The 27945-nt window shown below is 45.0% G+C and overlaps 1 protein-coding gene across 8 annotated transcripts in view; it reads right to left on the bottom strand.

Annotated features, from left to right (window-relative positions):
• LOC137352989 (pleckstrin homology domain-containing family G member 1-like) overlaps nucleotides 1-27945 on the bottom strand; it is a 143925-nt gene that overhangs the window by 50522 nt on the left and 65458 nt on the right. For 5 of the 8 annotated variants that reach the window (XM_068018838.1, XM_068018845.1, XM_068018839.1 and 2 more), the window contains 2 exons: nucleotides 8115-8626; nucleotides 479-579 (listed from right to left, as the gene is read on the bottom strand). In XM_068018838.1, coding sequence (XP_067874939.1) covers nucleotides 479-579; nucleotides 8115-8626 — 613 coding nt within the window. Of the gene's footprint in view, nucleotides 1-478; nucleotides 580-8114; nucleotides 8627-11155; nucleotides 11303-18535; nucleotides 18793-27945 lie in introns of those variants that run through there. The other 3 variants (XM_068018841.1, XM_068018840.1, XM_068018844.1) reach the window with 3 other exon arrangements.

Below are 27945 nucleotides of genomic sequence, written 5' to 3'. Positions count from 1 at the left end.
TTCAATCCAACAGGGGACAGAAAAAGAACAAGGGCAGCAGACGTTTAGGTACACCACCACCTGAAAGTTCCCGTCCAAATCACACACCATCCTGACTTAGGACTATATCACCGTTCCTTCACTGTCGCTGGGTCAAAATCCTGCAACTCCCTCCCTAATAGCCCAAGGACTGCAGTGGTTCAAGAAAGCACCTTCTCAAGGACAATTAGGGATGGACAATAAATGCTGGCCTAGCCAGTGACACCCACATCCCATGAACAATTTTTTTAAAATGTCTCATCACCACATGGGGCAGCACGATTCTTTTAAAGACTGGAACCATTTACTTAATATTTTGGTACAAATTAGGTTATTTGAATAAAGATGCACAGAGATAGTTTGAAATGACAGTGAGGTGGAACAGCCATCCCATCAACCAGGGTCCCCGTGGTTCCCCACTCCCATCCCTTTTCCCAGATATCTATAGCTGATGACCCACCTGTTGAACTGGTAGATGTCTTCAATGTTGCAGAATAGGGTGTTCACTTCATCTGGCTTTAGAGGTAGGTCTCCGCAGTCAATTATGCAGCCCAGGTAATCCTACAGACGCAATAATGCTGGGTGAGTGAAGCCATTTATATTGTAGCAAAACAAACAAAAGGCCACACAACATTTGATGTGGTGATTCAGTGTTTACCAGTCTATGTATTAATATGGTGCTTTGGTGTACCAGCACCTATAATGAGATAGGTGATGAATTGAACTTCTTTTTTTAGTGATGTTGATTGAGGGATAACAGGACACCGGGGAGACCTCCCCTGCTCTTTCTCAAAAGTAGTGTCATGGGATCTGTTACATTCACCTGGAAGGGCAAACGGGGCCTCGGTTTAATGTCTCATCTGAAAGACGGGCACCTCTGACGGTGCAGCACTCCCTCAGTAATGCACTGGGAGTGTCAGCCTGGATTTTGTGCCCACGTTCCTGGAGTGGAGCTCAAACCTTCTGTGAGCGTGCTACCCAGTGAGAGCAGAAATTCAGAAAGTTAAACCCATGTCACATCTCACAGGAACACTCCAAAATGCTCACATGCAATGAATTTAATTGTTATGTGGGTAAACATGGCAATCAGTTGGATATAACATATCCCACAAATAGTAATGAGAGGAATGGCCAGTTAATGTTAGTTGAGGGAAGAATACTTTTCTTCAAATCATTTTATGGGATCTTCACCATCCACTTGTCCACTAGAACCATCAAGGTGGGCCTTGGTTTTTAATACCTCGTCTGGAGAATGACATTTCCAACAGTTCGGTCACTCTCAGTCTTCCACCGAAGGGCCAGCCTAGATTCAATGGCAATGTTTTACAAAGAGATTTAGTACATTGAGTGTTGACAGTTGGTGTTCAGCTGGTACAGAGACCAAACAAGTTGAGGTTTCAGATCGCTGAGCTATGCATGGGTGGGTGGTCTCATCGCTCCTGATGCACGTACTGCCTCTGTAAAGCATTGCTCATTGATTCCAGCCACTTATGTCACTCAGAACCAAACCCATACCCTAGCCAGAAGATTATAGGTTCAATCCCCACTCCAGGAAACGAGGCTGACACCTCAGTGTGCAAGGCTGATGGAGTGCTGTGTTGTGGGAGTTGCTGTGTTGTGGGAGTTGCCATTTTTCAGAAGGGGTTCAAACTGAGACCCTATCTATCTGTTCCGATAGATGTAAAATCTCATAATTCTCTGCAAAAAAAAAGTAGGGTCTTCTCTCGGTTGCCTGACAAACATCCCTCCTTCAACCAAAAAACCTACACAGATTGACTAGCCATTCATCTGGTGTAATGATTGAGGGATCTTGCTGTGGACTAATTGACTATTATGTTAGTGGAACAATAAACGGTTACATTTCAAAAGGAATTCCTTGGATGTGAAATGTTTTGGAAATTCCTATGACATGATAAGGGTGTATAAAGATGTTGCTGCTTTCCTTACAGCAACTGGCAAGATTAACTTGGCAGCAACGGTGTTGACCTACACTTAACCATCAGTTTCAGATAGACCAAGAGCATTTATAATGAGGAATGCAGCCAATAGCAAGAAGACTGGGGTACCTGTCTTCCACTGTTCACCCACAATGTAAAAAACACCTTTAAATCCACATGTCGGGGTTGGATTTGAATCTGGGCCCCAGGATGGAAAAGACAACACTCTAACCCTTTAAACCACTGAGCTGAAACATCACAGCAATGATGATTGAAACCGAGCAACTCACTGAAAAGATTAAATATCTCACATGCTTTAGAAAGCAAAATGAAACATTCAATGGAATGCAAACCATCTGCTCCATTGTTTGATCGATGTAGAAAATAGCAAATTCTTATCACTGTCAATGCTCCAGCCTGTCGGACTGACTGTGTTGATAAAAACACTCTGGGTTCCTTCACCACAAACTGTGGATTTATACCCTGACAAACCCTGTAACCCTAATCCTCGGCTAGTGGGTCTTTTCATTCCAGTTAACCCTCTCTTCTATTTAGCCTTACATAATCTTAGCGAAGTGAATGATGTGTATGGCTCAGTGTGTTCAGGCACTGCACAGTGCAGCACTGAGCCCTACCAGACCAGTAGGTTTCCCACTATCAATACAAGTTGGATCTTTCCAGTGTTAGTTACAGTAGCTGTGGGATGCTCAGCAGCGACACAGATGAATAGGGCCATTACAAAAGGCAAACCAAGCACTTGGGTTCAGTTCTAGAATTGAAAAACAGTGAAGTTATGTTAACCTTGTATCAAATCTTGGTTAGACCACACTTGGAGTACTGCGCACAGTTCTGGTCCCCATATTATAAAAAGGATAAAGAGGCTCTGGAGAAGGTGCAAAAAAGATTTACAAGAATGTACCAAAACTGAGGGGTTATACCTATCAGGAAATTGAACAGCTGGGGCTCTTCACTCCAGAAAAGACTGATGGGTGACCTGATAGAGGTCTTTCAAGTTATGAGAGGGCAGACATAGAGCAGATGTTTCCACTTAGGGGGGGGGGGGACCAGGACTAGAGGGCCATCAATATCAGATAGTCACTAATAAATCCAATAGGGAATTCGGAAGAAACTTCTTTACCCAGAGAGAATGTGGAACTTGTGGAGGTGAATAGTACAGAGGCATTTAAAGGGAAGCTAGATAAACAAATGGGGGCAAAAGGAATAATAGGATTCACTGATAGGGTGAGATGAAGAAGAGTGAGAGAAGTGTCGTGTGGAGCATAAACACCGACCAGTTGGGCCAAATGGCCTGTTTGTCTGCTGTAAACTCTATGCATCTTACAGTAGGAAGCAATGGCAAATATTTTCCTCTCCCTTTCTCTCATGTACTCAACTAAATCAGTAATAGCTCAAACCAATGGGTGGCCTGGTCAAGACGTCCAACACAAAGCTCCTCCAATCAAACCAGGCGAAGTCGACTGGCTAACATGCCTATGCTAGAGTCTTGTGACCTTCAACACAATCTGTGTAGACTAAAGAGAATCGTCTGTGTTAGTCTCTCTCCCACTCTCAATTTATTGTACAACTTTGTAACAGCTACACAACTGATTATCCTTTGGGAAATTGTGATTCGCTCACATTGCATGAGAATATTTTTTTCTTGTGTGAAAGGCATTCTCCCACATTCGAAATCAATCTGTGCTCTGACTTCCACTGGCTCCTTTCACACAGTCAAGGCTTCCAAGGGCGGAGGTCAAAAGCAGTTCTGTTAAAACAAGGCCCCCTTCGCGTCAATAGAACCACTTCCGGGTTGGAAGGTCGCATGCTGTTCCACGGTAACCAAGCAAGGAATGAAACATTTTCTGCCAAGATATGACTCAGACGCATCATTAAATACTCCTTGTGATTACTATTAAACCATGTAAACACACTTGAAAGACTGCTGTCTGTTTTGGTGGGCTTCCAGGTCATGAATTTTGAAAACCATAATTACTGAGTATTATGCACACAATATCATAAGAACAGTGCTTACATGCAGAATAGCACCGTGACATGTAGAAATGGCTGGACTACAAGACACAATGCTTGGGCTGGGGGTGAAGCAGGAATGTCTATTGAGGAGTGCAGATCAGGGTTCATTAACAGAGCTGTGAAGCTGGATGAAAGTTATCTTGGCTACACGCATGGGTTGAATTGTTTGAAACTTTCTCGGAGGAGATTCTCTGGGTGGGCAGATCCATGATAGTGTAGATCATGGGGCCTGGGTGGGAGCTTGTGGAAAGAGTGCGATTGATGGGCATTCCTTGTGTTCTTGTAGTTAAATAAATCAGGAAATAGGTTGGGAGCAGTGTCCAGGTACAGTCCGTTCTGTCATTTTACAGAATATCATTGACGTTCGTGAAAGAAGTTTTAATTAAATTGGAGTGATGTTACTCTCTCTGATTCACCAATCTATTATACACACCTGTTCCCACTAAGACAGCCTTGAAGTGAGAAACAAATGTATATATCTAAAAATCTTCAGATTCAATGAGTAAAGACAATGAGGTAGATTTTTAACTTGAGGTGACAGATTGGCTTATAAACTGTCTGATTTTCATTGTCATGATTTCAAATGGGACGAAAATCGGGATCTTTCTATAGGGGCCAGGTGATCTAAAATATCAGTTTTATGCACCAGAGCAAGTTGAAAATCTACCCCAGTGTTTAATGTGGGCCACCCCCAGGGTTCCTCTCCTGCTCTTCTACAGCACGTTACTGGGGTAAGGGTAAAGGAAGCTACTCCACATCCAACTGTGATACAACACTTAACGCCAAGAGAATTCACCAAACAACAGGGCAACTGAGATGAAAATGGCTTAAAGATCTTTGCATGAAGCTTCTTCCATAATGATGGTAAGACTCCTCTGAATTTCACCACGGGTGAAGTTGTATTCTGCGTAATGCATTCACCACAATTGTAAAACAATTCTTTATAACAGAGTTTCAATCTCTGCGCACACACCAAATATTCTCTAAACATGTCATCGGAACCTGAACACTCCAAATAGGAAGGAAGTAAGACTTGAAATTAATTAACTTTCAAAACCTCAAAATGTTTACAATTTGTGCATAGCAAGATCCCACAATCAACAATATGATCATGGCTAGATAACTTGTTTTAGTAATGCTGGTTGAGGGATAAATATTGGCTGAGACTCTGGGAGAATATAACATCTCATATGAAAGATGGCACCTCTGACAGTGTGGCACTCCTTCAGAACTGCACTCAAGTCTCCAGAGCGGGACTTTGAACCCATGACCTTCCGACTGTGAGGTAAGTGCAAAACCCACTGATATAGACACTGCAGAAAGAGAAGACATGTCGCAATTGAACAACCAGTCGCAATAATACCCAATCAAAGCTGGTTCAGCGGAAACGTTCTTTGACCAGATGCGGACTCGTCTTGCCAATCACTACTAAAATTATCCAGGGCTGGGATTACTTCTACTGTAAGTTTTAAATCTCGAATCAACTGTCAAACTTAGGAATACTACAGGAGAGTTCTGAATGGATTCCAGATCTCGAAATCTTAGATTTAAGAGTCATTCCCTGCAGCTATAGAACTTTAAAGGCAGCTAAGTCCTAGAGAAACTTCCCACTGATTCCCTCAAGCAGGGCCTATGTGAAGTGACCAGGGCAGCAATTAATAAACACGTGTCAGAGGAAGGGCTTACATTGGCTCCCTATTAGTAAGGGAACCATAAATGTTGCTTAATTGCAGAGGTTTGGTTAGATCAGAGGAGCCTATTAAAGGGACTCGCTGTTGCACGTTATAATTAACACAAGGCAATGCCCCTTCAGACAGAGTGGGGAGAATGGCAACATTTCCCCAACTTGCTTTGGCAATTGCTTCAAAAATAATCTCAGACTATTCCAATTTACTTCAGAATTCAGCCTTGGTCTTGAGTTACCCTTAACCCCCCCCCCCCCCCCCAGTCAGTCTGCGTAGGTCATACACTTCCTGTCAGGATCACACTGGGAAAGGTGATTGTCAGGGACAATTTGACTGTGGCTCTCCTTTTGTGCACTGAATGTTTCACACGCTGTCAGTGCCATTTTGTGCATCAATCAAGTGATAATATTTTTAAATTCTCGTACGATTCCCCTTCCATAGAAGTGAGATAGAATCATCGAATGATACAGTGCACAAGAGAGCCATTCGGCCCATCGTGTCTGTGCTGGCTCTTTGAAAGAGTGATCCAATTAGTCCCACTCCCTCTTGCTCTTTCCCCATAGCCCTGCAAATTTTTCATTCTCAAATATTTATCCAATTCTCTTTAGCAAGTTACTATTAAATCTGCTTCCATCCCTATTTTAGAAAGCGCATTGCAGATCACAACTTGCTGTGCAAAAATAATTCTCCTCATCTCCCCCTCTGGTTCTTTTGCCAATTATCTTAAACCTGTGTCCTCTGGTTACCGACCCTCCTGCCACTGGAAACAGTTTCTCCTTACTTACTCTATCAAAATTTTCATCAGTTTGAATGCCTCCATTAAATCTCCCCTTAACCTTCTCTGCCCGAAGGAGAGATATTCCAGTGTTGCCACGTAAATGGAGACCCTCATTCCTGGGACCATTCTGGTAAATCTCCTCTGCACCCTCTCCAAGGCCTTGACATTCTTCCTAAAGTGCGGAGCCCAGAATTGGACACAATAGTCCAGGTGGTTTTCTAGTCTTCCTTATCTTTAAAAAGTTCTCTAAGGTTTTTCTAATTTGTACCCATGATGTGGTTGACACTGTGTGGCTGCATTTATTCCCCATCTCGAGCTGTCCTGGGAAGATTCTTCTAATGATTGCTTGCTCGGCCACATCAGAGGAGACTAAGAATCAATCAGGTGGTGTGGGCTGGAGTCACGTGTGTCCAGAGCAGGCTGAGGGTCAGAGGAAGGGGATGTTTCCCCTCTCTGATGCAACTGTTGAAGCAGTTGGGGTTTTTTATGACAGTCTAGCAGCTTTCATGGTCAACCCACAAATTACCAGATTCACCGAATTTGGTTTCGTAACTCAGCTTTTTAAGGATGGAACTCCCAACATCCAATCAATTAGGGATGGTGCAGTGGTTAGCACCGCAGCCTCACAGCTCCAGCGACCTGGGTTTAGTTCTGGGTACTACCTGTGCGGAGTTTGCAAGTTCTCCCTGTGACTGCGTGGGTTTCCTCCGGGTGCTCCGGTTTCCTCCCACAGCCAAAGACTTGCAGGTTGATAGATAAATTGGCCATTGTAAATTGCCCCTAGTGTTGGTAGGTGGTAGGAGAATTGAGGGAAGGTGGGGATATGAGAGGGAAATGGGATTAATGTAGAATTAGTATAAATGGGTGGTTGATGGTCAGCACAGACTCAGTGGGCCGAAGGGCCTGTTTCAGTGCTGTATTGCTCTATCCCTCTAAATAGGGACTGCTTCACCTGCTGTCACAGTTTGTCCCAATTATTTGAACTCACCTCTGAGTTAGGAGTTCAAGGTCTACTTCAGCACATAGTCTAGGCTGGCACCTCAGTGCAGTACTGAGGGAGTGCTGCATTGTCACTAGTGCTGTCTTTTGAATGAGTCATCCAACCAAGTCCCCATTTGCTTCCTCAGCAAGGAACAAAGAATCCCCTGGAATTATTTGAAGAATTCTCCCATTATATAGCGACTTTCGGCACCGCTGGACGTCGCAAAGTGTTTTACAGCCAATGAAGTACTTTTGAAGTGAAGTCACTGTTGTAATGTAGGAAATGCAGCAGTCATTTTGTGCCCAGCAAGCTCCCACAAACAGCAATGTGATAATGACCAGATAATCTGTTTTTGTGATGTTGATTGAGGGATAAATATTGGCCGGGACACTCTTGGATTGGTTTCAGTCACTTGAAGGCATGAGAGAGGAATTTCCCAGATTATTTCTTCCCGGTTATTGGCCATGACTTTTTCACCTCTCCCAGATTAGATGCTGTGGGAGGAGGAAGTGGGCTGGGGAAAGGGCGGGAGGGTGAACTGTTTAGTCATGATGATCCAGCCATCATGAGTGTAGGGCAGGATGGAGGGATCAGCTGATATTTTCGTGCCTGTCACTAAGTTCTTATGAAGTGTTGCAACTGGAAAGACTGTTAAACGCAAATGCAGAGCTCCACTGTCTTACCTCTACAATGCTTTTCAAATCCCGAACATACGCCTGTTCGGTTTCAACGATTTCCTTCACCACCCTGTCCACATGTGAGAGCTTGGCAAGTGGTTCTTTAGGTTTGGATGCCACAGGAGACCAGGTGCCATTGTGGCACTTTGTCCTTGAAGCTCTTTCCATCATATGTCTATTACCATCAACCCCCGGATTCTCGACCCTTCCAGTCACGTCATCAGACTGAGGCTCCATGTGGTTGACTGGAGTCAAATCCAGGCTGATATCGCTTCCATGCTGCTGAGGATAGTTTAGGCCAGTGGTGCCGGACACCAGGGCTCCATTGCTGCCAAACGAGCTGTGACTGTCCTGTAGGGAGGCCGAGGAGGTGGAGGAACTGAGGCTAACAGGGCGGTCGCTGTCTGAGCACACTGTGTTCACTGATGTGCAGCTTCCTGAGATAGGGTCAGTGGACATCCCGTCAACAACCACAGACATCAGGCTGAGGGACGAGGTCGAACAAGGTCTTGAGGAAACTACAAAAAGGAAGAGGGTAGAATTAGAAGCACAAGAAAGCACAGAATGAGATGAGAGCACTCAGCTCAGTGGATATTCTAACTTGCAGAAACAAAGCAAGCAACACACTATAATACACAAGCTGTCACACACCGACATCCTTCTTTGCTCAGACACCATTTGCCTTTCCCTCACCCATTGGCTCCAGTGCCAAATACACAGGTACCACTATACCCAATGGAGAGCTTGATTATTGTAGTATGGAACTCATGTGTCAGTTTCCATTCAATTATCTGTCCAACTCCTTTTTGAATGAGTTAATTTGACAACATCAGTTTGAAATCTGTTTCACACATTTACTATTCAGAGCAACTTCTTTTAAAACTCTTTAAAAAAGGACCAAGACATCCCGCAGTAACACAAACTGCAGTACACAGGGACAGAAGGCGGCCATTCAGCCCCTTGAGCCTGTTCTGACATTCAATTAGAACATGGCTGATCCACATCTTAACTTCATTTACCCGCCTTTGCTCCACATCCTTTGATATCCAAATCGATCAGGCTTAATCTCAAATTTTCAGTAGAAATTTTCAGCCTCAGCAACCCTGCACATACCTCGTGGGTTTGAAATTAGCGACAGACACATTAACAGCTACAGATGACACGTCTTTGTTATTTTAAGAACAGGGTTGATAACTAAGTTCTAAACAGTGGACAGAGAATTCTGATGCCAATCTTTTAAAGGATTCCCACTGCTGTCACACAGCACATTTCATTCTATTTGACTGGGACTTGTAAATATTTGTTTACATTGAATTTACAGCATTGAAACAGGCCATTCGGCCCAACTGGTCCATGCCGGTCTTTATGCTCCACATGAGCCTCCTGCCATCCTACTTCATCTCACCCTATCAACATCTCCTTCTAGTCTTTCCTCCCTCATGCACTTATTTAACTTCCCCTTAGATGCATCACGTTTAGCTAAAAACTTTTAGCTATAAGATTTGATCTAGTGTAATCTTCCAGTGTGAAGCATTCAATGAGAGGCTGATGTTTGTGGGCACATGATTTTCCGACATGCGCTATCGGTGGATGAGACTGCTGAATGTGGACGCGGATTCTGAAAGTCGGGGCTTTAATGCTGTCACCGTAATCAGACTGAGCTCGTCAGTCAGTGCCTCATAACCTCCACTTCCACAGCTTGTTCATTTCTAACTGCTATACATCAAGACACGGTACCAGAACAGTTCAACATGCAAGATCTTCTCATCATCAGTGTTATAAAGGATATGGAGGCACTGGAGAAAGGGGATTTTTTTTAATGATGTTGATACTGAGATTGAGAGATGAGAGCTATCAGGAAAGATTGGGGGCTGGGGCTGGGGCTCTTTTCTCTCGAAAAGAGAAGACCTGATAGAGGCCTTTAAAATTATGAAAAGATTTGATAGGGTAGACGTGGAGATGTTTTCACTTGTGGGGGAGATCAGAACTAGGAGACAGACACTAATAATCCAATCGGGAATTCAGGAGAAACTTCTTTCCCCAGAGAGTGGTGAGAATGTGGAACTCGCTACCACAGGGAGTGGTTGAGGTGAATAGCGTAGATACATTGAAGGGGATGTTGGATAAACACATGAGGCAGAAAGGAATAGAAGGAGATGGTGATAGAGTGAGTTGAAGTAGAGTGGGAGGAGGCCCATGTGGAGAAAAAAACATCGGCACAGACCAGTTGGGGGTGAATGGCCTGTTTCTGTGTTGCAATTTTCATGTTGTTTTATGAAGTGTCTCAATTGTAAGTTTTGGTCCAAGAGGAAGATGCAGAAACAGAAGAGTCTAAAAATCCATTTTTCCAAGAAAGAGCCAACACAGTCTGTTCAGCACAACATCTCCAACAATAGAAAGCATGAAAATAATCAGTCCACCCGGACCTCTGAATCATCTTTCCAATCTTACACTTAAGCTTGTGTTCCTTACTCCAGTTAGATCTCACGTTGGCAAGAAGCTCAGACTCCACGTCCAACCAGCAATGTTCTCAATCAATTAACATCAAACTTGTTTCCAATGTCATCCTCAACCTGTATCCAGGAAAGTCTAACCTGGATCCCTAATGCCCTGGCAATTTGGACCCTGAAACCCAGGTCACACTGATTCTTGCGTTTCTCACTCGCTGGTTGGTCCTTTTTGAATTGCGTGTGTCTGGAGGTTTGGGAAAGGGCTGTTCATAGAGATGGTGTCTCATTGGTGAATAAACCCTAAATCAGTGAGATCTGTTACTGTCCACTAAGTGGTGAATGATCCTTTTACCCCAAGGTTTTGGCTTTCTACCTCCAAACCCAGTTTCCAATCCGTTCTACAAGACTGTCTCCAATTCCATGCATCTCAACCTTAGCTAACAGTCTTTTGTGTGGAACCTTACTAAACGCCTTCTGAAAATCCACATAGATGACATCCATTGATCTTCCTCCAGCCACCAGCTCAGTGACCGTGCCCAGGAACTCCATTTTCATAAGTTAAACAGAACCTATCTTTCACAAAACGAGTTGACTCACCGTAATCAGTTTACACCTTCCCAATTGCTCATTTATTCTGTCCTGGACCATGGATTTCAGCAACTTGCCCACTTCTGGTGTTAAACCCCTTGGTCTGTGATTACTTGAGATGTCACTTCCTCCTCTTGTTCTTGAATCATGTATCTCATCTCTGAATAAGAAAGTTGTGAGTTCAAGACCCACTCCAGACTTGAGCACAAAATCTACGCTAACACTTCAATGCAGTACTGAGAGAGTGCTGCACTGTTGAAGGTGCCATCTTTCAGATGAGTCATTAAACTGAGACCCCATCTGCTCGCCCAGGTGAATGTAAAAGATCCCATGGCCATTATTTCGAGGAAGAGCAGGGGAGTTATCCCTAGTGTTCTGACCAATATTTATCACGCAACCAACATCACTAAAAATAGAAGATCTGATTATTATCGCATTACACTTTGTGGGATCTTACTGTGCGCAAATTGGCTGCCGCGTTTCCTCACATTACAACAGTGACTGCACTTCAAAAGTATTTCATTGGTTGTGAGCCACTTTAGGATGTCCTGAGGTTGTGAAAGATGCTATAGAAATGCAGGTCTTTCTTCAAATGGCACGGATAGGGTTAACGAGCCTAGACGGGTTTATAAAGACTTTCACCTTGTGTATTTGCAAACTAACCAGGGCTGTGTAAAACAGCGCTGTCCAGCAGCACACATCACGGAATACAATAAGTGCTTGTACCACACTGATTCTATTCAGACACAGCTGGCTGATGACCCCAGTCTGCCCTCTTGATACCCTTACAGCCAATTAAACAAAACCACTCAGACTCTTCACTCGCCCCTTTCTCCTCATCACCTCCCTCCGACTTACCAACCTGCATCAGTCCTTGCTGCAACAAAAAAAACTCGCAGGACATTTCGAACTCCAGGAAGATTTTCCCTCACGGGGGAAACATGAGCTTTTTGTCTGCCTGTGTGCCTGACGGGCTCCTGCCCCATTCATTCCGGGCAGCCAACGAGCAGCCGCTATACCGTGTAAAAGCAGCAAGCTGAACCCAATTACATTCTCTCCACCCTAACCAATACCATTCAAGGTATTTGATGCACGTACTTACAATTCCAGCCTCTTCAGAGAGGCTCCTACTTTCAGCTCAAAAAAAATGCCCGATTGCCAGGCTTCATGTTTCTCAGTCAGTTGGGCTCAATGAATAGCCCAATCTGAGTCAGGTGACTGTGAGTTCAATCCCCACTCCCCGATTTAATACATAAATTAAGGTTGATCTTTCAGTGTAGTAGTGAGGGGCTGCTGTCCGTTCAGAGAAGGCATTAAACCTGTCATTTCAGGTGGATGCTAAAGATTGCAGAAGAGTTCTTCCCTGTGTCTTGGCCAATATCTGTCTCCCAACCAACATCACTAAAAGGGAATATCTCGTCTTTATCTCACTCCTGTTTGTGGGAGCTTGCTGTGCATAAATTGGCTTCCATATTTCCTATGCTATAACAGCTCAAAAGTACTTCATTGGCTGCAAAATGTTTTAGGCTGTCCTGAAGTTGTGAAAGCTTTTATATAATCTTACGAACACTCCTGATCATCTTCAAATAGTGCTATGGGATCTTTTACATCCGCTGGAGAGGGCCTTTGTTTAATATCTCAACTGCACCTCCAACACTGCCGCACTTCATCAGTCCTGTACTCGGAACGGCAGCCTAGATTTTGTGCTCAAGTCTCTGAATTGGCACCTGAAGAGAGAGTTACTCAGTGAACCAATGCTGGCTGCTTTCCCCCCCCCTCCTTGTCCCTACCTCGTACAATGGAGTATGAGCTTGGATGCTTCACCAATATTGAGAGAGTGAAAGGTTGGACAGTGACTGCTGGTTTATAGAAGAACTTGGTGTAGACCTAAACTTTTCCCTTCATACTCACATGTTCTAGCAACAGATTCTGATTAGGACGATGAAGCTTGGCTGACCATTCCCCTTTCTAGCCCAAGAGGTTTAAAACCAACTCTACCTCCAATATAGCTGGTCTGCTGGAGATCTGCTAACTGAACACAAGCATGGTAATCAAAGCAGGAATTTTCCTGGATCAGTATCCAACAAAGGATGTCTCTCCCAACCAAAGCATCCAAGGAACCTGGAAGATCAATTAAGCACAATCTTCCAGTACTCCCAAGATCCACATCCAAAGACACAGGATCCGGAATTTTCTTAGAGCTGCTCCTGCTCCTGCTCCCCACCATAAATTGAACATGAGTTCAACAGAAACCCATCATATTGGCATTGGCGGGATTTCAGCTGTACTTCCAGCGAGGTTACAACGGTGGGAGCAGATCCGTGAAAATTCCGGGGCAGTGATATTTATTTTATCTGTCTTGAAAGGAGATAAGTGTGAGTGACCATTGCTGGGATTCAAGCCACCTCAGCTACCCCGACCCTCAGTGACTTATTTACAATAAGCGGCAACTGGGAATGTTTAAAAGATAGTAATCTAATCCAGGGGCTCCAACGTAATCATATCTAACGCTCATTTTAACCCTGGAGATTTGAATTATAGCCTAATGAAGCACTAATACATAATGACAGTCATATCTTTTAATTAACCACAAGCCGACCTCCTGTGGCAACACTCACAGTCAGTTGGCGAATAAACAGTTTTAGGACATAATGAGTCTTATCCACAGAACGTGATGGGGAAAGCGTTGCAGGAACTAAGAGATACACTCATAGAAAACGCTTGTCATACATGGAGTATATTTATAAATAGTGACATAACCATTGCTAGTTTCAGAAATCCCTGTTTTGTTCCTAAACATACTACAGCCAGAAGACGTCTCCTCAAGGCTTGAGGGTGCACAGGCTAAAGATGAAGCAGTTTGTTGGGGTCAGTTACTGGGTTCATCACCTTGCAAATAGTTCCTTCCTCTAAGGAGATGGTCACCATTTGTAAATGAAAATACAGCCTCTAGGGTTTACATCGCTTCACGAATTTGAACTAATCCCAGGTAAAGCTATCTGTGGGCTCCAAAAATACATCTGAGGTTAGTAGGAGTCTTATTGCTTTAGTGTGACAGTCGCACACTCAGCATCCAATTCGTCCGAGTAAGATTCCCATCTGTGCAGAATTATGGTTCGTTTTGAACTAGGAATTGGATTCACCTATCTCGTTAACATCCCATTCCTCCCCCTTCATTCCTCTCAGCTCGATATTTTCCTTCTCTGCGATTTTAATACTTTAACACTCGCTGACTAACCGCTGCAGTCCATGTGGTGAATGTCTTTCTGCAGTGTTGTTAGGTAGGGAATTTTAGCATTTCAACCTGACTGACCCCTTGGTGCAGTACCAAGGGAGTGCTGCATTGCTAGAGCTGCCATTTTTCATGTGAAGGAGCCTCGTTTGTTTGTTGAGTTGGATGTTAAAGAACCTTAACATTGGTCAAAGAACGGCGTTCTCCAACAGTCCTGCCCAATGTTCCTATCCCAGCTAAATGATTCTTTGAAACTCTTTCCAGGTGCACAGTGATCTTGCAACTAGACCTTACAATACTTTCCAGTCCACTTGTCTTGACTGGGTCATTAATTGCAACAGATGATAGGAGTGAAGGACTCGTGTACCTTGGTTGTACCTTGGCTTCAGGTGCTGACACTTGGGCAAAGAGTTACAAGGGAAGCCGCTGTCGGTTGTGGCACAGCACTTGAATCAGATATTCCTACTCCAAAGACTTCAGCACAAAATCCAGGCTAGCACTCCCTGGTGCAGTACTGAGGGAGTGCTGCAGTGTCAGAGGTGCCTTCTTTTGGATAAGAAGTTAAACTGAGGCCCATCTGCCCTTTCCGGTAGGTGTAAAAGATCCCACGGCTACTATTTAAAGAAGAGCTGGGGAGTTTTGGCCAATATTTATCCCTCAACCAACATCACTAAAATAAGTAACATTCACGCCATAGAAATGCCAGGCAATGACAATCTTCAACAAGACAGAATCTAACTATCTCCCGCTGACATTCAATGCATTACCATCACTGAATCCTCCACCATCAACATCCTAGAGGTTACCATTGACCAGGAACTGAACTGGACCAGCCACATAAATACGATGGCTACAAGAGCAGGTCAGAGGCTGAGAATTCTGTGGTGAGTAACTCACCTCCCAACTCCCCAAAGCCTGTCCACCACCTACAAGGCACAAGTCAGGAATGTGATTGAGTGCAGCTCCAGCAACACTCAAGAAACTAACAACATTCAGGACAAAGCAACCCACTTGATCGGTACCCTAACCACCACCTTCAACATTCACTCCCTCCAATGCTGATACACAGTGGCAGCAGTGTGTACCATCCATAAGATGCACCGCAGCAACTCACCAAGGCTCCTTCGACAGCACCTTCCAAACTTACGACCTCTACCACCTAGAAGGACAAGGGCAGCAAATGTTTGGGAACACCACCACCAGCAAGTTCCCCTCCAAACCACACACTATCCTGACTTGGAACTATATCGCCATTCCTTCACTGTCGCTGGGTCAAAATTCTGGTGCACCTACACCACAGGTATTACAGCGGTTCAAGAAGGCAGCTCACCACAACCTTCTCAAGGGCAATTAGGGATGCGTAACAAATACTGGCCTCGCCAGTGATGCCCACATCCCAAGGATGAATCAATTAATCTAGAGAAACATGTAACTACTGTTGGAAAGGAGTTCATTGACGCTAAAGAATGGTGGAACGTGCTGAGGATCTGAAAGGGGCTGTATAAATGAGATTTTTTTTTTCTTTCTCCTTTGTTATTCCCAGCTGAGTTTCACTACAGCATGGTCATGTGACCAGCTCACTCTGGTGGCAAGCTAATAGATGGGACACACAAAACGCAGAATCATCAGGATTTGAGACCACCTGGTACACAGGGTAGGTACCGCATAGAATTACCGGGGCCTGAGTGGTCTCATGGCTTAGTTTCGTTCTCCTAAGGTGGGTGGGGGAAGGGGGCGGTGGTGATGGAGGAATTGAAGAGGAATTTTCCACGTTTCATTCCCTAGAATTTAGAAGAATGAGAGATGATCTCATTGAAACTTATAAAATTCTTGACATGCTTGATAGGGTCGATGCTTGGAGGTTATTTCCCCATGACTGGAGAGTCCAGAACATGGGTCACAGTCTCAGGACAAGTGGGCAGCCATTTTGGACTGAAATGAGGAGAAATGTCTTCACTCAAAGGGTGGTGAATCTTTGGAATTCTCTCCCTCAGCAGGTTGTCGAAGCTCAGTCGTTGAGTACATTCAAGACAGAGATGGGTAGATTTTTGGACACTAAGGGAACGAAGGGATATGGGAATAGTGCGACTATTGAGGTAGAAGATCAGCCATGATCTTATTGAATGGTGGAGCTGGCTTGAAGGGCTGAATGGCCCTTCTATTTCTTATGCTTTTATGATCTTTCCCCATTAATTGACCTGGGTTTTTAATCTGGATTTTTTGGCTAGTCCCAGGAGATCACATGGTCTTGGCTGGAGTGGGAGGGTAGATACTGAGATAAAAAAGGCATCAGAATTGCATGGGACAGGCTGAATGGACTGGGGGGAGCAGTCTTACCCATCTGTCATTATCCATATAAAAGCCCGAGCCAGACTAATGTTTTCCGATTGTTGAACAGCTGATCTACTGCCTTGATCTTAAGGATGAAAAGTAAGCAACCATGCTGTAGCGTTGATACATCAGCAATCAAACAGTTAATGGTGGACGGTTACGCTGTGCAGTGTGCGTTACAGCATGGCCTGGTCTAATCCCAGTCAGTCCATTAATCCTCCCATCCTGACTTAGAGTCTCTTTAATAAACATCTGTAACGGAATAAAGTTCCCGTCATAACATCGCTAGGGTGACGTATGAATGATTAATTTTCAACACACACTCTTAATATTGTAATAGCTGTAGCCCCAAGGAGTCCATTTTCTTAAACATCAATTCAAGAGCACAAGGAGAATCAAAGTGAGAGCATGGGAACTTGGCAAATTTCTTCCGAGTCCTCAGAATATATCTGGCCTCCCAGCAAGTGAACCCAGCTCCAGGAATCCAGTGGTGGGACTAAAGGCAATGGCTCGGAGCCATCGCAGCCACCTGAGCTATCCTAGGTCTTACAGCAAAAGCCCTGTCCAGATGGACTCAATGTGCTCCTGCTACAGAGGACTATAGAGTCTGAGAACAGTGCTGCCAAACAGAAACACAAGATGGTATCACTAACTTACACTGTAGCCTTATTCATACCGAGACTTTACGCTGCATTAAACATGTCTGACTCTAAACGAGCCTCCAGTGAGGGGCCGTCTGTTGATATAGCTCATAAGGAGTGTTAAGAGATGGGGTCATGACCACCCCCAACTCAATCCCCAAACAAGCCAAGCTTCCAATCTTAGCTGAGCTTCTGTTGTTGTATAACTGATGTTTGAGTAAATCAGATTGGAGTGGCTTTAAATAGCAGTAGAACTGAAGGCTAACCTTCCCCTTCAGGCTGTCAACTCTGGTTGTAATTATTCCAACATGACCTCCAATGATCCCAGCCCACACTCCCGCCATTGGCAGCCCATCCTTACCTTCCCAGGCCCAATCGAAAAGCACAATCCCACAAACAGCAATGTGATAAATACCACATAATCTGCTTTTTTTGTGATGTTGCTTGAGGGATTAACATTGCCCAGGACACTGGGGGGATCTCCCCCGTTTTTTACAAAAGAGCACTGTGGAATCTTTTACATCCACCCAAGAGGGCAGTTTAACATCTTATCCAAAGCATGGCACCTCTGACAGTGCCGCACTCCTTCAGTACTGCACTGGGAGCATCAACCAAGATTTTACACTCACCTCCCTGGAGTGGGACTTGAACCCACAACGTTCAGACTCTGAGGCAGGAGTGCCAACTACAGAAACACAGCTGACAACGTAAAGGTTATCCATTATGGAGAGGGAAAGATGAGGGTGAGATGCTGCCTGTTAAACATTATACCTATTTTACAAGCACGCACCCAAACAACAACAACAAACGGTTAATTTAGGAACAACCTGCGGCACGAAATGTACAAACATCTGGATGGACGTGACCAAGTGGCAATTGGACAAAATTAGACTGCAAACCAACAATTTGCAATTTTGTTTAGTTTAAATGGGAATGCTCAATAAGCTGCTTTCGAAAGCTCTGTTCAATGCGGACTGTGTTGAAGCTTGCCATTTATACACTTTGTAGACACAGGGTGAGAATTAGCCGTTGTTAATTGCAGGAAAAAACATTGCAAAACTGTGTCGAGCTCTCACTTCCTGAGCAAGACGGATTGTAAAACCACAAGCCTTCACACCCCTCACTCTGCTGATCGAAACACTCAGGTCCCTCGACACAATGAATTGCAGAATGTCCTTGACTTACCTGAAAAGCCAGTCAAGGGAAGATGAAGACTGCCCTTCATGTGAAGTCGAGGAGGAAAAATAAGTAAGATTTACCTTTCCTGCGTCACCCGCCCTCTGTTTTCAGAACGCTGCGGCTCCCATTGAAATTGCAACAAGAGGCATCTCGATTGAGAGAGGCAGGTCCAGCCTGACGGAGTGAGAGAGCACCTGCAAGTGCTAGCAGCACCTTCCTGTTTGCAGACGTCAGAGCATTTTAGATTCCAGGGTCTGTACTAATCACTAAATAACTGAGCAGCATCAGTTCAGCAGAGAGAGACGTACTCATGGTTGCCAGGCAATGAGATGAAAGAGATTTGCTAATGTAGAGGATGGTAAATATACTCTTTTTTTGGCGCTTGTGACAAGTATTTTAAGCGTCATGAATTACGAATGATTCGAGTTTGACTTTTTCCTGATCCAAGCACATTCTGATATGCGTGTAGAATCCAAAGGATCAATTTCCTTCCCATTCACTCCCATTCCTTGGAATTCTAATGGATCAAACCGTTTCCCATCTATTACATTATACAGAGTTTGAAAGGATAAATTAAACAACAGCCTTCAATATAGAAAAATGTGCTAAAACATTTCACAAAGGTGTAATTAGATTACATATTATTCGACAGGTATCATCTGTGGCTCATTCTCTTGCCTATGTCAGGAAAGTTGTGTGTCCCATCCTAGAGACTTGAGCAGTAGCTCCAGGCTAACACTCCCATTGCTGTACTGAGGGAGGAGTCATCTTTCGGATGAGATGTTAAACTGAGATCCTGTCTGACCTCTCAGGTGGATGCAAAAGATTCCCTGGCACTACTTTGAAGAAGAGCAGGGGAGTTCTCCCTGGTGCCCTGACCAATATTTATTCCTTAAACAACATCAGAGAAACAGATAATCTGGTCATTATCACATTGCTGTTTGTGGGAGCTTGCTGTGCACAAATGGCTGCCACGTTTCCTACATTACAACAGTGACTGCACTCCAAAAAGTACTTCATTGGCCGTAAAGCACTTTGGGATGTCCTGGGGTTGTGAAAGGCTCTATAGAAATGCAAAGTCTTTCTTTTCTTTAATAAATTACACAATTACAAAGAGTCCGTAAGTTTACAGATGCCTCTATGCACATCATTAATGTAATCACCAATAACAAACTATCAGATTGAGTGATGTGGGACAGGAATTCCTTCCACAAATAGGGAGACCACTTGTCCTTTAACATCTCTGATCATTCAAATTTAAATTCATACGACTGGCAAAGTTGAGCCTGATTCATGACATGGGGGTTGGTGGTGAGGTGTTGGGGGAAGATTTGTGGAGATCTTGTAAATTGCCCAGTCAGTTGATGAATATAATTTATTTCTACACACGAGATGGGGACAGATTTGCTCCATGGTGCCACTTTTTGGCCAGAGCCTGCAACTACATTGTGACTGTTGACATAGCAAAATTGAACAGAAACTGTTGACATAGCAATTTGCAATGATAAATGTTGACGGAAAAGTGAGAGCATAACTCATGACAGGAAGCAAGGCTTGCACACAGGAAATGTGCAACCTACAAAAGATTTTTAGCAATACATTTTAACCACAATGTGGAAAGAATGTATGAACAATTTTGCTGTAACAATAGAAAGCTTCTTGAAGATGGCAGCTGTACATGTATGTAATTGTGAAAGATTGAAATTTGGGTTTACAGTTGAAGTCATGTGATCTGATGTAGGAGGATCTGTAACTTATGCAATCTCATCTTTCTGCAACATTATTCCCAACACCTTCCCTTTACAACGTCCAACAGATTTCCGAATGAATCCACTATCCTGGCTCCAAACAGCTGCAGCTACTGGGATACCCTTGCGGAAACATCATCTCTAATATCTAAGTAAAACATAATTACTGATAACTACAAGAACATCTGTCCTGGCATTCTGCATGTGTTGAAGCTCGGTGTACATTGCAGGAAGACACGTCAATGTTGTACAAGCATGGTGTCGTTTCACACTGGGTCAGTTTGTTTGCTTTTTATAGTTTTCTTGTGGAAGATGCCTGATTCTGGCTGCACAGATGTTCCATTGGAGAACGTGTTGGGCAGTGGTTTGGACAAAGCCCATCCAGGGGGGGGGCCATGATTTACTGAAATCCAGCAAGGGGACCATGCATAACTGACCCGGTCAAACAACATCACTAAAACAGATTATTATTAACATTGCTGTTTGTGGGAGCTTGCTGTGCACAAATTGACTGGCATGTTTCCTACATTATAACGGTAACTACACTCCAAAAATGTATTTCATTGGCTGTAAGGTGCTTTGCGACATCCCGAGGTCATGAAAGGTGCTATAGAAATGCAAGTCCTTTCGTTTTTCTTGTCCCTTGGCCCTAGAATCCAGGTTCCACAGTGAACACTGCATTGCACATAATGAATGGGCCCCAACGCCACAACAATGGCAGTTCTGCCACAGAGTGAAAGCACTCAGACGGGGTAAGGATACATCAGTCTTGTATTACACGAAAGTGTTATTTTCTGACAGGCCCCTATCCAGTACCTGACTTCTAACCATCCTGTACGATAAATGAAGGAAAGCGACAAATAAAAGGCACACAGTGGTGAAGAGCCCATAAACAAATCGCCACCCGCTCAATCCTGTCTGAGAGAGCTTTGACACAGTCGAATGGAAGCATGGGTTAAGCTGCATTGACAGAGGTTTGAAATCATTGAGCTTCACCTCCAGCCTGTGTGGGGAACTATATTTGGGTGTTGGATGGAATCCCAGGAAGGATATTAAACTAGGACCCACATGAGAATAATTTGGACCTTGCACTGAATTAACTCACATATGTGGCCATTTATTTTCAAAAACCAAATGTCATTTTAAGTTGGGGCGATGGTCGGGTTGCCAACTCCTTTTGGATGTATCCCTGGAGGTTTCATCCCATCCACTCCACTCGGTCGAACAGCCTTTTATCACTTTCCATCACCAATACTTTTGGAACTGAGAGACAAATCTATTCAAAGAAAGTGAAGTCACTTGAGGGGGATTTGATGTCAGCGACAGGGGGTCTCAGCCAGCAGCTGAGGAGCTGGCAAAAGCCTTGTGTTGTCTCCTTTGGGTAAGGCCCAATTAGGCACTTAAGTGGACTGTGGCGGGACTTCCCCGCCAATAAAGACCCCAGCAACAGACGTCCCGCCTACTGAGAGCTGCTGGCCAATCAGAGGCCGGGAGCTCTTTTACTGAACAGTGCCCACTTAAGGGACTCAATTGGCCGTTCGTAGGCCTTCCCATCATGGACTTCATTGAGGTGGAGGCAGGAAGGAGGTGGGTCCCTCACCCACCACCATCCCACCCGATTAACTGCTCTTCCCGCCTCCAGACTCACTGCGGAGAGAGCATTTAATCAGGTCCTTAATAGCTTAACGCCCCCATGATCCCGAGGTTTGCGTACAACAGTGTCCTGGAGATTAAACATGCATTCCTGGAGACTCCAGGACAATCCTGGAGGGTTGGTAATCTCAAGGTAAGTCCTATACACACGCACACACACATATATATATTTAATTAATAATATTTTTCCTTAGGGCGGGTCTAAATTGTGGGCTGTGGCAGATGCGTATATTAAAATGGCTAGTCTTTAACCTTGTAACAAGGTGGCATGCTGCACCCCACTGGCTAGAGGGTGTAATTACAGCGTGACAGGTATACATAAATAGTCACCATTATAAAGGGAACATTGGATTTTCTAATGGAAATATGAAAATAGAGGCATCGTTCATGACTTAAAATACAGCCCGATTATAATTCACCCTCCAACTACATTTCACCTAACAGCTACACTTGTTCTTGACTCCATGTCCATCTCAATGGGAGTTTGAATAAAATATTAAAAATATTACATCTCTGTGCACTTTCTGCCACCTTTGCCCACTATGTGTCTGCATTAGCTGTTTGTAATGGAACACATTTATAATGCAACCTGCTTATGTAAACGAGTCACATTGTAATTACAGCCTCCAGACAATGGTGGTGCTATAGCACCTCAGTCTCAAGTTTCCCGTTCCCTGTTAACTATAGTAACATGAACAGTAGGTGTCTTCGATAAAGGCCAGGTAATCTGCTCTGGCAGATAACTGACCAGCTGTAAACAACAACAACTTCCATTTATATAGCGCCTTTAATATAGTAAAACATCCCAAGGCGTTTTACAGAAGAACTAGCAAAGAAAATTCAACACCGCGTCATATAAGGGATAATTAGGACAGGTGACCAAAAGCTTGGCCTAAGAGGCAGGTTTTAAGGAGCATAAGGAGAGAGAGGTAGAGAGGAGGAGGGGTTTAGGGAGGGAATTCCAGAGTTTAGGACCCAGGCAGCTGAAGGCACGGCCACCAGTGGTGGAGCGATTAAAACTGGGGACACCCAAGAGGCCAGAATTGGAGGAGCGCAGAGATCTCGGAGGGCTGTTGGGCTGGAGGAGATTCCAGAGATAGGGAGGGGGCGAAGCCACAGAAGGATTGGAAAAGAAGGATGAGAAATTTTAAATGGTGGCGTTGCTGGACTGGGTGCCAGTAGAGGTCAGTGAGCACAGGGATTTGGTGGGAGTTAGGATCATGAAAGCTGAGTTTTCGCTGAACTCGTTTACGGATGCTGGAAAGTGAGAGGCCAGTTAGAAGAACATTGGAATAATCGGATCTGTGGGTAGCCAAGGCGTGGGTGAGGGTTTCAGCAGCAAATGGATTCACTCCCCTGTATGCAACGACACAGGAGCTGGGTTGCTATAGGAACTTCACATTCTTTTATTTGTCAATTTTTGGTAACTTTTAATTCACATGCTAATCAAACACCGAAAGCCAATCACATGGGAGCAATCACCACCTGGTCTAACAGTGTTGAGGAAGTGAAATTCTATTTATTGTTTCTAGTGCAGTTTCTCTTTAAGAAGCAAAATGTTTCCATTTCCAAGTGTTTCGTGTCATCACTACTCAACTGTAAATGATCAGAGTTAAGAGCAAATCGCTCAGACCCTTCAGTTAAGTCGACAATAATTGAAAGTGAATCTCTGATCTGGATTAAAAGCTCTGACAGATGTGTGGTCCTTTGCCAAGTAAACTCCGAAGGGTCTGGGATTGATTCATCACCGTTGCTGAGTTGGCTGATGGTGGTGGAGACAGAGAGAGGCAGGGAGTGGGAACCCGACAATCACCAATGTGCTGAGGCTAAGGAGGAGAGAAACACTCAGGGTTATTGATACTGGTCAGTAACCAGCGACTGCTGCTCAACAGGGTTTCCTTGCGCACTCTCGCGTTTGTGAGTATGTTTGGGCCTGTGAGCCTGCGTGTATGCACATGACTGTGTGTGCGCATGAGCACGTGGAACCATGTGCCTGCATGTGTACAAGTGCAGCCTGTCTGGCTGTGCATGCGTGTCTGTGCATATGTGTTTACATACGTGTGCATGTGCGTGGCTGTGCATTTGTTTACCTATGTGTGTCTGTGCGCATATGTTTACACACGTGTGTGTGTGTGTGTGTGTGTGTGTGTGTGTGTGTGTGTGTGAGTAAAGGCGGGGTCACATCAACTCCGATGACCTCCAGGTTTGGAGAAGTTGCTAACACAGACACTCGGATTTTCTGATTAGTGTTAGCTGGTGAGGGTTGTCCCCAGCAGTACCAGAGGGCAGCCACTACCCCCTGAGATACACCAGCAATGGGCATCTGCACCCTCTGGAGCATCAGGAAATAAACTCCACTTCTCCACCGACAGGAAGAGGGCCCCTCACTGAAACCCAGAGCAAGACCTTCCTCCTGTCAGTGAGTGATTCCAGGGTCTGGGGAACAGCTGCTGTCGGACAAAACAATTTTCCAGCTGTCAGTAATGGAGTGAGGCCAGAGATGGAAGTGAGGGCTGAGGGAATGTGGGATGAGGAATAAACACTTGCCTCATATTGCACACTGCAAAATGAGCTGAAACAAGACATTCCAGAAACTGTCCTCACTTCCCTATTCCTGATTGTTTTATTCTGAGAACCTGACCGCTTGGAATTCCTTTTAGTTGGATTGTCCGCTTCTTGTGTTCATCGCACATCAGTGGGAGTGGGATAGGAATGAGAGATTGACGGATGCAACAGTTCTGCCCCTCTCCCAATACAACCAAAATTCTACCCTGGAGGCACTGACTCATACTGAGGGAGTGCTGCACTGTCAGAGGGTCAGGCTGAGGGAGTGCTGCACTGTCAGAGGGTCAGACTGAGGGAGTGCTGCACTGTCGGAGGGTCAGACTGAGGGAGTGCTGCACTGTCGGAGGGTCAGTACTGAGGGAGTGCTGCACTGTCGGAGGGTCAGTACTGAGGGAGTGCTGCACTGACGGAGGGTCAGACTGAGGGAGTGCTGCACTGTCAGAGGGTCAGGCTGAGGGAGTGCTGCACTGTCAGAGGGTCAGACTGAGGGAGTGCTGCACTGTCGGAGGGTCAGACTGAGGGAGTGCTGCACTGTCGGAGGGTCAGTACTGAGGGAGTGCTGCACTGTCGGAGGGTCAGTACTGAGGGAGTGCTGCACTGACGGAGGGTCAGTACTGAGGGAGTGCTGCACTGTCAGAGGGTCAGTACTGAGGGAGTGCTGCACTGTCGGAGGGTCAGTACTGAGGGAATGCGACACCATTGGAGGGTCAATACTGAGGGAGTGCTGCACTGTCAGAGGGTCAGACTGAGGGAGTGCTGCATTGTCGGAGGGTCCGTACTGAGGGAGTGCTGCACTGTCAGAGGGTCAGACTGAGGGAGTGCTGCACTGTCAGAGGGTCCGTACTGAGGGAGTGCTGCACTCAGAGGGTCAGACTGAGGGAGTGCTGCACTGTCGGAGGGTAAGTACTGAGGGAGTGCTGCACTGTCGGAGGGTCAGTACTGAGGGAACGCTGCACTGTCGGAGGGTCAGTCCTGAGGGAGCGCTGCACTGTCGGAGGGGCAGTACTGAGGGAATGCTGCACTGTCAGAGGGTCAGTACTGAGGGAGTGCTGCACTGTCGGAGGGTCAGTACTGAGGGAGTGCTGCACTGTCGGAGGGTCAGTACTGAGGGAGTGCTGCACTGTCGGAGGGTCAGAACTGAGGGAGTGCTGCACTGTCAGAGGGTCAGTACTGAGGGAGTGCTGCACTGTCGGAGGGTCAGTACTGAGGGAGTGCTGCACTGTCGGAGGGTCAGAACTGAGGGAGTGCTGCACTGTCAGAGGGTCAGTACTGAGGGAGTGCTGCACTGTCAGAGGGTCAGTACTGAGGGAGTGCTGCACTGTCGGAGGGTCAGAACTGAGGGAGTGCTGCACTGTCAGAGGGTCAGTACTGAGGGAGTGCTGCACTGTCAGAGGGTCAGTACTGAGGGAGTGCTGCACTGTCAGAGGGTCAGTACTGAGGGAGTGCTGCACTGTCAGAGGGTCAGTACTGAGGGAGTGCTGCACTGTCAGAGGGACCTCAGTTTAACTTCTCATTATAAAGACAGCCCCTCAAACTGTGTAATGATCCTCAGTACTGCATTGGAAGGTCAGGGTGGATTTTGGGCTGAAGTCTCTGGAGTGGGACTCGAACCACAATTCTTGACACCAGGGCGAGGTGCTGCCTTACTGAATATTCAGCCTAATGTTACCCCCACTCTGTTATTCTGTTATGAACTTTTCAGCTGAATGGAATCATAAATTGCGCAGGGATAGTAGCTAAGGCTGAATTCAGAAAATCATTGGAAAGGTCGAGGAAGAGAGAAATTAAAACCCATCAACAAAATGAAAGTAATCCGGTCTCCTGGGAATAGTGGAACTCAATCAGGGTCTCATTACATTGCAGACTTTTAAACTGTTGCCATTAACAATCTAGGTTAAAGATTTCACTGAAAGCAGTGTATTCTCTGGCTCCTATTCAAACTCACGAGAATATATTAATACAATCATTATTTAAACTGGATCTTGACATCAACTCAGGACCTGAATATCTCAAATCAGTTTCACATTAGGAACAATCTGTTGATCCCAACCCATCCTAATGGATGCTCTATGTCTAGTGTATGTCTAGTCTCAAGGAGCTGAAACACGCTGTGGGGTTGGGGAAATAGGGAGGGAGTCTCCCTCTGGGTTTGTCAATACCTGCTCATGACTTGGACACCATTTACATCATTGATAGCCAATCAGCAGATTAACAAAGCAAACTAGAAAGGTTTACAGCCCTGGTATTCTGTTTGAGGGCAAGCCTGAGAAGGAGGCCATTCGGCCTATCATGTTTGAGCTGGCTCTTTGAAAGAGCTAAACAATTAATCCCATTCTCCCCTGTTATTTCCCCATAACCCTGCATTTTTTTTTTCCTTTTCCAGTATTTATCCAGTTCCCCTTGTGAAAGTTATTATTGAATCTGCTTCCACCGCCCTTTCAGGCAGCGCGTTCCAGATCACAACAACTCACTGCGTTAAAATAATTCTCCTCATCTCCCCCTCTGGTTCTTTTGCCAATTGCCTTAAATCTGTGCCGCTCTGATAACCGACCCTCCTGCCCCTGGAAACAGTTTCTCTCTGTCTACTCGATTGAAACCCTTCTGTTAAGCTTTTTTGTGCAGGCTGGTTAATTCTGGACTGACCCATTGAATATTCCACTTTAAATCAAGGACTTGACCATTCAGCATCTACCACCTTTCAATAACTTTGCCTTTCGCATAATTAAGTTGGGATTGAAAGTTTTGCAATGTTGGGAAATGTACTTTTTTTTTAAAGATATCGCCTTCGCAACCATGCAGAGCAAAAGGAGGTTTACAAATCCAAAGATCCTCAAATTACCAATGATCGAGTGACATCTAGTGATTGAGATCAATTCTGTGTCGTCGTGTCCAATCGTTCTGCCTTCACAGGCCACGTAATTATGGGCCATGGATCCTCAGAATTAACAGATAGGATTTAAATCACTACTGCCCTTAATCTCCACAATGGATCTTTGGCACTTTGATTGAGAATTTGTCCCCCGAAGAGGCAGCAATGCCAGGAATAGGCCCTTTCCAAAACCTCCAGGCCCACACAATTCAGGGGCAACCAGCAAAATGAGAAACACAGACACAAATGGGTCTCAGGTGTGAAGACTTGCTGAGTTGAATAGCTTAGGACTGTGCTGGAGTCTCATTGAACATTCATCAGGATTTCACTGGGAGCAATAGACAAAAAATCACAGCAGTGTTGGTAAAAAAGACTATTTGACCAACAGTTAATAATGACCCAATTGGGTAACGAAGATTGGCAGTTGGAAGACGGGGCACTCTGAGGATGGACCAATGGGGGAAGAGTGGGGTTTGGAGCGAGAAGATCATGTGATGAATTCTCCAGGAATACACCCAGTCAGAGTTGGCAACCCTATTGGTTCACAACTCAAAAGCCAACTTATATTTGAATTCTGAGAT

Source organism: Heterodontus francisci, chromosome 40, assembly GCF_036365525.1.
Source record: "Heterodontus francisci isolate sHetFra1 chromosome 40, sHetFra1.hap1, whole genome shotgun sequence".
NCBI lineage: Eukaryota > Metazoa > Chordata > Chondrichthyes > Heterodontiformes > Heterodontidae > Heterodontus > Heterodontus francisci.
Note: the sequence above shows the minus strand (reverse complement) of the source record. Positions and strands in the feature narration are given on the sequence as shown.